At 40.4% G+C, this 12,500-nt stretch overlaps 1 protein-coding gene across 1 annotated transcript in view; it reads left to right on the plus strand.

The window, feature by feature from the left end:
• The window catches only part of lrrc52 (leucine rich repeat containing 52), a 36,544-nt gene that overhangs the window by 23,164 nt on the left and 880 nt on the right, over nt 1-12,500 (plus strand). The window contains exon 2 of the mRNA XM_061978614.2: nt 12,256-12,500. This exon is cut by the window's right edge and continues 880 nt beyond it. Within this exon, the coding sequence (XP_061834598.1) occupies nt 12,256-12,500 (245 nt within the window). The remainder of the gene's footprint in view (nt 1-12,255) is intronic.

A 12,500-nucleotide genomic window follows, 5' to 3' on the forward strand; every position in this document is an offset into this window, starting at 1 on the left:
CATATGTTTACATCCAGGCACGCTAGCTTTTGTTAGCGGTGACGCCAATGAACTATTGTATCCTCCTAGGGTGTGTAGTGAAGCATGTTTAGCTATTCCTCGTCCTGCAGTGATAATGATACTTTATTTATTTGTCGCCATGAAGGCGAGGATTAGTAATTTAGAAGTAGCTAAAACACAGCCGACTGCGGATGGATGTTCGCTGCTAATCAGCTAGCAATGTCTTAAAGCACCTTGTTACGACTACACTTGCGTTCCAAAAAAGTTCGAAAAACTAAAAATAAAGTAATGCAGAGTAGTCCTGAGGAGGAGGTGTTTGACTCACTAAATTCCTTAATAAGCACTCGCGGAGATATGTCGAGATTCCAAATGATCATAATTTATTTTCACAAACAAAAATATTCTCCGTGGTTGACTTCAACATAATCAAAATAACTTATTTAGCGGTCAACAAACTGTTTCACTCCTCACTCCTTCAACATGATAGACAGACAAAGGGCCCCCCAGCTGTCCTGTCTTCTTAATTATAGGAGGAGGAAGTGGCTCACCAGTAGGAGCGTGAGCAGCTGAAAACAATCAGTCAATCACAATTCATCTAAAACATCCAATAATTAATCATCATCATCATTGGCATTAATTGATTTCATTGTCAAAACAATTAATAAATAAATAATATAGATAGGCTCCAACACACCTCTTCCTGAGGGTGTTTCAGTGTTATAACTTCACCTTTTAAGCCAAAATGTGCCCGTTCTCCCTTTTCTGTCTACATGCTGTGTCTGCTTGTAAGTACTCTGTGATTGTGCGCTGCCGAACATGCTCCTCTGCTGGTAAAACCAGCAATGTCACGACGCGCCATCATGCCCGGGAACCGATACTTTTCAAACAGACTATAGTACCGTTTTTGATTCATTAGTACCACGATACTATACTAGTACCGGTATACCGTACAACCCTAGTTCATATTTTTGGCACTTATGCGGATCCCAAATACCCCAAAGCAGGTGCTAACTGGTCAGACCAGTGGGTTTTGCACACCAGCAAGAAGGAAGACCCCGGTGGTGGGGTGATGGCGAGCAGACGGTGACAAAGAGTGACGGAGGCGACCCGACAGCCTTCACACAGGAAGACAGGAAGAGGAAGCGTGCCGAGACAAAAAGGAGGGAAATGTAAGGTGACAGTTTGGGGAAGTTGTGTCCCATTTATCCATGTGAAGACACATGAAGATCTTCTTTTAGAAATCAACTCAAGCAGGCCTTTCCTTGCAAGCAGTATTGATCCTTCCTACCATCTGTCCTCCATCATCAGACCTTTCACCATAATTGACGCGTTAGCAGCGAAAAGAACGCCATATTCAGTTCAAAATTTGGGAGACGCACATTTTTGTAGCAAATTCCTAAAAATCAAAGGAACTTGGACCACTATAAACTAGAGATGTCCAATAATGGCTTTTTTGCCGATATCCGATATTGTCCAACTCTTAATTACCGATTCCGATATCACCCGATACCGATATATACAGTCGTGGAATTAACACATTATTATGCCTAATTTTGTTGTGATGCCCCGCTGGATGCATTAAACAATGTAACAAGGTTTTCCAAAATAAATCAACTCAAGTTATGGAAAAAAATGCCAACATGGCACTGCCATATTTATTATTGAAGTCACAAAGTGCATGATTTTTTTTAACATGCCTCAAAACAGCAGCTTGGAATTTGGGACATGCTCTCCCTGAGAGAGTATGAGGAGGATGAGGTGGGCGGGATTGAGGGGCGGGGGGTGTATATTGTACCCACCCGGAAGAGTTAGTGCTGCAAGGGGTTCTGGGTATTTGTTCTGTTGTGTTTATGTTGTTTTACAGTGCGGATGTTCTCCCGAAATGTGTTTGTCATTCTTGTTTGGTGTGGGTTCACAGTGTGGCGCATATTTGTAACAGTGTTAAAGTTGTTTATACGGCCACCCTTGGTGTGACCTGTATGGCTGTTGACCAAGTATGCTTGCATTCACTTATGTGTGTGTAAAAGCCGTAGATATTATGTGACTGGGTCGGCACGCAAAGGAAGTACCTTTAAGGTTTATTGGCGCTCTGTACTTCTCCCTACGTCCGTGTACACAGCGGTGCTTTAAAAAGTTATGGATTTTACTTTTGAAACCGATACCGATAATTTTGAAACCGATACCGATATTTTCGGATATTACATTTTAAAGCATTTATCGGCCGATATTATCGGACATCTCTACTATAAACATATTGTCAGATCCTTGCATTGACATTTTGACAGAAGGTCCAAAGGTGTGATTTACTTAACTGAGGCGTTCCTCAAGGCACCCCTTTAGGTCCTCTCCTTTTCGGTAATTGTTTTTTTTCATTATGTGGTTCATGTAACCAAGGTGTTAAAGTCACTAGTCATTTGTTGAACTTATTTAGTTATACTAGTGGTGTTCCTCATGGTTCCGTTTTAAGCAGTGACGGGCTGTCAGGACCCGTAAGGCATTCTCTGCTGGCCTAACATAACTAGAAATCATAATCATAATTAAATACAATACTTTTTAATTTACTTTCCCTAAATATCTAAAAGTATTCATATTCTCTTCATGTCCTATTATGCTCCTTCCAGTGCTGTTTTTTTTAGGTTAGAGTTTTTATCCAATCAGAATTCAGCTAGCTTATGTTGCCATGCTGTACCAAATCTGCCCGGGGCCTTCAGAATCAACAATGCGGGCACATACAGTTGATAGAAAATTGCGATAGCCAATCAGATCACGAGTTGTTGTCAGTAAGGCCTTCTAGCTGGCCTGTGATTGGATACTCACTTGGGAGGCCCAAGTGAGTATCCAATCACAAAACAGGAAGTGGCACCGGAGCCATACGAGCCACAGAAAAGTCACTGAAAATGTTGATTAGGTGGCAGATATATATTTGCAAGGCCATTTTCAAGAAGGATACTTAAGAGAAACTAGATCTTGTGAGACGAGGTCAGCCGACACCGGAAGCTATCCCGGCGGTGAAATGGTTTGCCCGGGACTTTCACACGAATCATCCGACAACGACCAACTACCGACTACGGGCGGTACCACTGGCTTATACGGCGTCGAATGGGTTCTACAAATTGTGAGTTAAAATTCTTAATTTTTTCATGTTTTATTGGTTTTATACAATTCTTTTAATTTTGACAGTACCACGTAGGATCTGTTTTAATTGCTGAAGCGGGTTTATTGAATGTTAAATGCGCCGAAAAATAGACCGTTCTGTACACTGTTGAGGGAATTCTAAGCCCAGTAGTGTGCAAGTGTGTTTCTGTATAGTATCTCCAGCCATGTCCATGTAGTTTTGATTGGTTTGATTGATTGATTGGAACTTTTATTAGTAGATTGCACAGTGCAGTACATATTCCGTACAATTTACCACTAAATGGTAACACCCCAATAAGTTTTTCAACTTGTTTCAACCACTTAAATTGATTCATGATACAGATACATACTATCATCATAATACATTCATCACACAAGATAATCATCAGAGTATATACATTGAATTATTTACATTATTTACAATCCGGGGTGTGGAGAGGGCGGGGGGGTTTAGGTTTGGTTGATATCAACGCTTCAGTCATCAACAATTGCATCATCAGAGAAATGGACATTGGAACAGTGTAGGACTGACTTGGTAGGATATGTACAGCAAGTAGTGGACATAGAGAGAGAGATCAGAGAGCATAAGAATAAGAATAAGTATCTACATTTGATTATTTACAATCCGGGGAGGTATGATGTGAAAGGAAGTTTGTTGGTTTACGGTTTAAGTTGCCTGGAGGTGTTCTTTTAGTGCGGTTTTGAAGGAGGATAGAGATGCCCTTTCTTTTACACCTGTTGGGAGTGCATTCCATATTGATGTGGCATAGAAAGAGAATGAGTTAAGACCTTTGTTAGATCGGAATCTGGGTTTAACGTGGTTAGTGGAGCTCCCCCTGGTGTTGTGGTTATGGTTAATTCAGTAGTTTGACATGTACTTCGGTATCAGGGAGGTGTAGCGGTGACATCAATAACGATATTTTGAGAGGTGAAGTCGGACTAAGTAGGACACCACTGAAGGCCTTGGTGAGAAACGCATGGCCCGTCACTGGTAACCAAAGTGTTGCAGTCAGTAGTCATTTGTTCAACTTCTTTAGTTGTACTAGTGGTGTTCCTCAAGGTTCCGTTTTAAGTCCTCTCATTTTCATCATTCGGGCTATTGACCTGGTTCAAAAAAACTTGTGAGCGACTCACATTTTTGAGGCAGATTCCTAAAAACACGAGGGAGCTGTCAGAGCGATGATCTTTGACTAGCTTTTTTGCAGAAGGTCCCTTAAAAACAACAGAGCGCTCCAGTATATCTGACAAAACAAACAGACCAAACTTGAACGTCACTGGTTCTTCAGAATATACAAAATAGGAATAACAGTGATGGGAGGAGCTCAGCTTTTTAGAAATGTGGTTCCAAAAGCATTTAGTTGTATCACCCAACTCTATAGTCATGATTTTGTAACTTCATTTAAAATAAATGGCAGGGATTATTTTCACTTGTTGCTAGGCAGAAATCGTAGGGTAAAATCCTTTTTGTTTCCCAGTTGATCCCTTCATATTCGCACAGTCCCCAAATTTCTTTGGTGAATAATTGTTGTTTCACAAACAGAAAAAAAAGTGGTTTGATGGCACTATCTGCTACGGCAGGGGTGTTAAACTCATTTTAGATCGGGGGCCACACGGAGAAAAATCTACTCCCAAGTGGGTCGGACTGCTAAAATCACGGCACGATAACTTAAAAATAAAGACAACTTCAGATTGTTTTCTGTGTTTAAAAATAGAACAATCACATTCTGAAAATGTACAAATCATAATGTTGTTTTTTTTACACTTACTTGTTGCGGTTAAAAGTATGCTATCTTTATTTGTCATTATTTATACTTTCTGAATAATATATGTGATAATGTTCATCAGTTAACTCATTGGTGTTAATTTTCAATCCATCAAGATAAAAAAATAATATCAAAATCAAATTACAGGATGTTATTTATGTATTTTGCTCATTTTCCTCGACTGGTGCACTAACATCATGTGGTTTATTTTTCTACACATGTAGCATCATCTACAAAGATGCAAAGAATTGCTATCGCGACATCTACTGGACACATTTAGAACAGCAGTTTCTTTCATTCAAAAATTGTGGCTCATTTTTATACTTAGCAAACTCATCCCGCGGGCCGGATAGCAATGAATCCAGCAGAGGGTGCATCTCACAAATCAATTCAATCAAACTTTCCCAGCAGGAAGACGATTTGACAAAATGCGAAGTGCAGGTTTTGTCAGTACAATACTATTTACATTATGCCTGGAATGGTTTCTTATTGTGTAAAAAGGACATTTTAGAGTGTATTTATGGGTGCCCCCATTATTCCTAGTTTTTCACTTTGTACAGGGGTCTCGGAATGTAACCCCAGTGAATATAGCCGATACTCTAATGGCAAACTAGAACCAAAAAAATTTTATGTGAGAAATGTGTATTCAAGTAATTAAACTACATTATACATGGAAAATAAATGAATTGAATGCTTTAATTTTGCAACGCTGTAATAAATGTAAAATTAATTGCTTGGCTTGTAAAAGTCATGACTCACAATAATAATAAACAATAATAATAATAAATAATAAATAATAATAAATAATAATAAATAATAATAAATAATAATAAATAATAATAATAATAATAAAAGGGTGGAGTGCCATCTCCGGGTTGGGGAGGAGATCTTGCCCCAAGTGGAGGAGTTCAAGTACCTCGGAGTCTTGTTCACGAGTGAGGGAAGAGTGGATCGTGAGATCGACAGAGATCGGTGCGGCGTCTTCAGTAATGCGGACGCTGTATCGATCCGTTGTGGTGAAGAAGGAGCTGAGCCGGAAGGCAAAGCTCTCAATTTACCGGTCGATCCACGTTCCCATCCTCAACTATGGTCATGAGCTTTGGGTTATGACCGAAAGGACAAGATCTCGGGTACAAGCGGCCGAAATGAGTTTCCTCCGCCGGGTGGCGGGGCTCTCCCTTAGAGATAGGGTGAGAAGCTCTGTCATCCGGGAGGAGCTCAAAGTAAAGCCGCTGCTCCTCCACATGGAGAGGAGCCAGATGAGGTGGTTCGGGCATCTGGTCAGGATGCCACCCGAACGCCTCCCTAGGGAGGTGTTTAGGGCACGTCCGACCGGTAGGAGGCCGCGGGGAATACCCAGGACACGTTGGGTAGACTATGTCTCCCGGCTGGCCTGGGAACGCCAGGAAGAGCTGGACGAAGTGGCTGGGGAGAGGGAAGTCTGGGCTTCCCTGTTTAGGCTGCTGCCCCCGCGACCCGACCTCGGATAAACGGAAGAAAATGGATGGATGGATGGAATAATAAACAGGCTGTTTCAACAGCAAACAATTCAAGGAATGTATTTATTTTTTCTTCAATGATTTCACAAATCTCTACCGTGTATTAAATATTAACCAAACCTGAGAAACTCAGGAAAATCTTTAAAACTTTAAAGTACCACAATATTTGTGCAATTGACTATTCACTCTGTATTATACATCAAATTGCAACATTGCAAGAATTGCTCGTTAGAATTTGTGGATTTGCAACCATATTGGCTCCAAATTCAATAAAGTAGTAACATTTCTTATTTAGATTGAAATGTAACATACCTTTGTGTTCTTTATGGTGATAAAAATAATTTCTTGGCAGAATCATTGGTAGCTAAAAAAAAGAATTACCGTAATTTTCTGGCTATAGAACGTATCGATACTTAAGCTGCAACCACCAAATTTTAGAAGACATTTTTTTCCCCCAAATATTAGCTCCAGCGCAGTAATCTACGGAATATTTTGTCAATGTTTATTCACATACTTTAATTGTTTCCAAATGGTGCCTGCAAAACGGCAGTAAAACGGCTGATCAAACAAAACAGAAGTCATCCTCATGGACCCACTAGCTGCGGAAGCTAGCTCTCCAATCAGCTAAACAGACTCAATAATTCTGAGCTGACGTTTTGGTGAATTTAAGAAACTGAAACAATTAAAAAAAGAATGCTATTGTAAGTTAATAATACTAACACAGACACTTGTAAACATGTTAGCATGTTAGCTAATGCTAACGGCGCTAGCTTGACTACATTAAGATAGCACGTACAAATATGCATGAAAACACTCCTACACATCACACATGGGACGGTTTAGTAAGAATGAATTGTTTTAGTTATATTGTAAAACTTACTTTACCATGAATTGATTAACGTGGACCCCGACTAAAACAAGTTAAAAAACTTATTCGGGTGTTACCATTTAGTAGTCAAATGTACGGAATATGTACTGTACTGTGCAATCTACTAATAAAAGTTTCAATCAATCAATCAAAAACAAACGTGGATGAAAAATCCTTTCGAGCGCAAACGCTATGGACGGATAAAGAACGAAACGGGATATACTTCCGGTTCAAGGCGCGAAACAGGAAGTACATTTTCAACCGGCAGCACCCGCAGTGAGCAAACTGGTCCAAAAGAAGGCGCCGTAGCACAAACAACAACACAGTGACCCTGTCGGAGTTTTATGACAACTATTTGTTGAATACGAAACATTATGGCTGTTAGCGAAGAATATTCCATATATTAGCCGCACTGTTTTAGCGTAAGAACAAAGTAGCGGCTTATAGTCCGGAAAATACAGTATAATATAAATAACTATAAAACACTAAACTAGAAAGTCCCCCTCCCCTCCACTTCCTGTCTGGATCTAATTCCTTCACTCTCTCTCCTCGTGGTTGACCGAGCTCAACCTCTCTTGGGCGAGTCAATTGAGCATGAAGGTAGGGCGCGGTGATGAGGTTGATAATTAGCGGCGGCGCTAATGAGAGATGAAGGGAGATGAGATGATAAAAAGATGGCTGATGGCTCTGTCAGATAGACCGTCCAAGCACAACTCTCCTCTTAACGGTGCCGCTAATCAACGTGAGCGCTGTATGCTAATGCCGCCGTGTCATTGAGGCGGAGTGAAAAGGGCGAGTAAAGCACACAGCTGAACACGTATGACCTCTGACCCCTCTGACCCCCCCCCCCCCACCTGAGATGTGGAGATACTGCATGAAAACGTTTCCATTTTGTGGTCTTTGGCAACAATTTAAAGCCAGAAGTGTCACATTGATGCTTAACCATAGACATCTTATAAGTAGACGCAGCATGGAGCGCTACTGCCTACTGGCGCTGACGAGACGCGGAGCCGCCATCTTGGAGTGGTGATCCGCTCCACTCAGTGCAATTCATTTGGCAGGAATGAACTGTCATTGATTGATTGATTGAAACTTTTATTAGTAGATTGTACAGTACAGTACATATTCCGTACAATTGACCACTAAATGGTAACACCCCAATAAGTTTTTCAACTCGGGTCCATGTAAATCAATTCATGGTAAATTCAGTGCATTTAATTCATCCCACCTCACCGAATACCACTGATTTTCACGCGATTTTTTGTCATACGTGTAGCTATGATAAAGGACACATGTTTTGGCGTGTTTTATTACTCATAGTTTGCTTAACAATAATAGAATATTCTTATATGCTATAAGTGACCAGACGTCCGAGATCAAATCTGGGAATATAATCCCAGAGAAGGGGGAAAAAACGGTCAGCTATTTTTAAGTTGAAGAGACAATATGATTAGGTTATATATACTTGCGTATATCCTACATAAACAATGTATGAATACATTATAAATCTATATATCTTATAGACTGTATCTCTGTTGCTGCAGCAGCAGAGAGTTTATTCTGTCTTGACACTTTGTATTGATCTTTTGTATTACGTTCTTCCCTTAAATGATCATGTTTACACTGATTGTTTTATATGTATTTTTTATGGATGTCGCTTTGGATAAAAGCGCCTGCCAAATAGAATAAAATAGAATAAAACCAAATTCTGTCTTACAATCTTTATCTTCATCATTTATTTCAACTTTATGTTATTCAAGTATGACATTTTTAAATGTAATTAATTTCATTGACCAGCAATTCTATTATGGTCATACTCTTGTTTACTAGCGGCTACGATTTCAGTACTATTGAAGATCTTTGCTCCTTCTCAACTCTGTGGTAATATTCTTTTCACAAAATACAACCAATAGTACGTTATTGTTGAATCTTACTTGTGAAAAGTAATCCCCCGATTCCTATTTTCAACAGTCCCGCTCATTTGAGCAGGAAAACGCTGAACACCAGCCCGGCATCTTTGTTTTCTACCTGTCAACTGTCACCACTTCAAGATGGCGGCCCAATTTCTCGCGTCACAGCAGCCAATGCTGCGTCTACTTATAAGATGTTTATGCTTAAAACTGTTTAAAAGTCCTATTAGCATGTCTGGGAGTCTGTAGCTTTAATGCTAACAAACTGTGTCTCCACTTTTTACATACCATATTTTTCGGACTACACAGTGCACGGGTATATAAGCCGCACCCACTAAATAAAAAAATAAAAATAAAAATAAAAAACATATATTAGCCGCACCGGACTATTAAATCACAGATATATACGTTGTGAAAAGAGTTATTTACACAGAAAGGTTTTATAAATGTTTATGTACATACCTTAACTGATCCCAAACGGTGTCTGTAACACGGCAGTAAAACGGATGAGCAAGCAAAACAGAAGTCATCGTCATGGACCCACGAGCTGCGGAAGCCAGCTCTCCAATCAGCTAAACAGACGCAAAAACGCCAAGGTGACGTCCTGGCGAATTTCCGAAACAGGAACAAGACAAAAAGAATGTCACACAGAGAGACACTCATAAACGTGTTAGCATATTAGCTCATTAAGATAGTAGTAGAAGTATAGTGTAGTAGTAGTAGCAGTGGTAGTGGTAGTTGTAATGTAGTAATAGTAGTGTCGTGTAGTAGTGGTACTAGTAGTAGTCGTAGTGGTAGTGATAATGTAGTAATAGTACTGTCGTGTAGTAGTGGTAGTGGCAGTAGTATAGTGGAGTGGTGGTGGTGTAGTAGTAGTGTAGTACTTGTAGTCGTGTAGTATAGTAGTAGTAGTACTATTTTTATCAATGTTATTATTTATTTATTGTTTACAATTGCAATAAGTATTCTGAGTCTGAAATAATTTCTAAATACTTGTTTTTGGCCATTTTCACATTGTTAAAATGTTTATTCAATGTTTAGGTGAGGTTAAGTGGGTAGACTATAACTTTGCATTGTATTTATCATTGTCATTATTATTATAATAATAACACATTTTGTTTACAGAGCGCTTTACAAGACACTCACAGACAAGAAGCCACAAATAATACAAACGGAACAGTCAACATTAAAAGTATTCAATATTCAAATCAATTTTAAAAATGTGATTTTTAAGCAGGCTTTTAGTATAATTATTATTTACCGGATTTTCCGGACCATAGGGCTCACCGGATTATAAGGCACACTGCCGATGAGCGCGGTCTATTCCGGTCTTTTTCCATACAAAAGGCGCACCGGATTATAAGGCGCATTAAAGGAGTCATATTATGATTTTTTTCTAAATGCAAAATACTTCCTTGTGGTCTACATAACATGTAATGGTGGTTCTTTGGTCAAAATGTTGCATAGATTATGTTTTACAGACCATCTTCAAGCCACTTTAGGATGCGCCGTTTAGTGAGCGGTCTTATTTACGTAGCTCACCTTCGACATCGTCTTCTCCCCGTCATCTTTGTTGTAGCGGTGTAGCGTGCAAGGACGGGTGTGGAAGAAGTGTCAAAAGATGGAGCTAACTGTTTTAATGACATTCAGACTTTACTTCAATTAATAACGGAGCAGCATCTCCTCATCCGGAAACAACACCACCAGAAATGTGTCCCGTGAAAAACCGTCCGACCGGAACTCTCTAATAAGTAAAGTTCCTTGGGTGAATAATGGAAACTCACTACACCGGTATGTTTTAGCGCTTTCATGGCGAGTTTACTGACAGATATAAGTAAGAACTTTATACTACTTTATATTAGAAATGGCAACAGCAGATAGAGAAAAAGAAGATAGAGAAAAAGAAGAAGCTTATCGACTACGGTGTCGGATGTGCGCAAATTTTCAGGACTTATGCAGATCTCAAATACACATCAGCAGGTACCAGACGGTAAGAAAAGTTGGTTTTGAATAATATTGTGAATCAAAACACCAGATAATATGTCTGCTAATGGGTGCCATTTTGCGGTCCTTATACACACACACCATAGTAATACTTATATCTCTGACTACGGCAGCCGTAATGGTCCAACAATCCATCAAGCAGAGCGGCTTCAAAATCATACTAAAACATTTTGACGGATTTTTGAGCACCGTTTGTCATGTTCTTTTTTTTTCCAATGGAACATTTAAAGTTTTGGTGTCATTTTGCAGTCTACACGTATTTCTTATGTGTGACTGCCATCATATTGCAGTCTACACGTATCTCTTATGTGTGACTGCCATCTACTGGTCACACTTATCATTACACCATGCACCAAATAAAATAGCTTTGAGGTCAGTGAGCACAACCAGAATTATTCTGTACATTAGGCGCACCGGGTTATAAGGCGCAATGAAAGGATTTTAAGTGCGCCTTATATTCTGAAAAATACGGTAAGTATTATTTCTTTTAACTGGAGGGTTTTATCAGGAAGGACATGTGGTGCCAAAAAACTAAGTGGAAAATAAAAATAGTTTTTGTGTTCGTAACGGCGCTTGACATCGAAATTGGGACAAAAAAATTCTATTTTTTTTTTTAATTCTGGCAAAGTTTTGGCACTTCTCGGTGGAACAAAGTGTACTTCACCAACGTGACCACTAGGTAGCGCATCAACTGTGTTTTTAAAGTTAAAAGTTAAAGTTAAAGTACCAATGATTGTCACACACACACACTAGGTGTGGCGAAATTATTCTCTGCATTTGACCCATCACCCTCGATCACCCCCTGGGAGGTGAGGGGAGCAGTGAGCAGCAGCGGTGGCCCCGCCCGGGAATCATTTTTGGTGATTTAACCCCCAATTCCAACCCTTGATGCGGAGTGCCAAGCAGGGAGGTAATGGGTCCCATTTTTATAGTCTTTGGTATGACTCAGCCGGGGTTTGAACTCACAACCTACCGATCTCAGGGCGGACACTCTAACCACTAGGCCACTGAGTAGTTTTTGACCTATAACGCATGCCAAGAAACCGCCTGACCGGGATTTCCTGTCGTTCTTCCAGACGAGGGCCAGACCGTTTGCCACGGTCCCCCCGAGCTGGCGGGCCGGCGTCTGGCCGAGGTGGGCATGCAGCTGCGGGTGGACTGCCACCAAGGCCTGGGCTACTGGGACTACCTCTTCTTCGTCGCCATCGGCTTCATCATCTTCTCGGCGGGCACCGTGTCGGCCTGGGTGATGGGCGTGCTCATGGTGCTGTACGAGCGCTACAGCAAGCGCAGGAGCGAGGAGCTGGACAGCGATGACGAG

The sequence above is a fragment of the Nerophis lumbriciformis genome, linkage group LG18 (genome assembly GCF_033978685.3).
Source record: "Nerophis lumbriciformis linkage group LG18, RoL_Nlum_v2.1, whole genome shotgun sequence".
NCBI classification, from domain to species: domain Eukaryota; kingdom Metazoa; phylum Chordata; class Actinopteri; order Syngnathiformes; family Syngnathidae; genus Nerophis; species Nerophis lumbriciformis.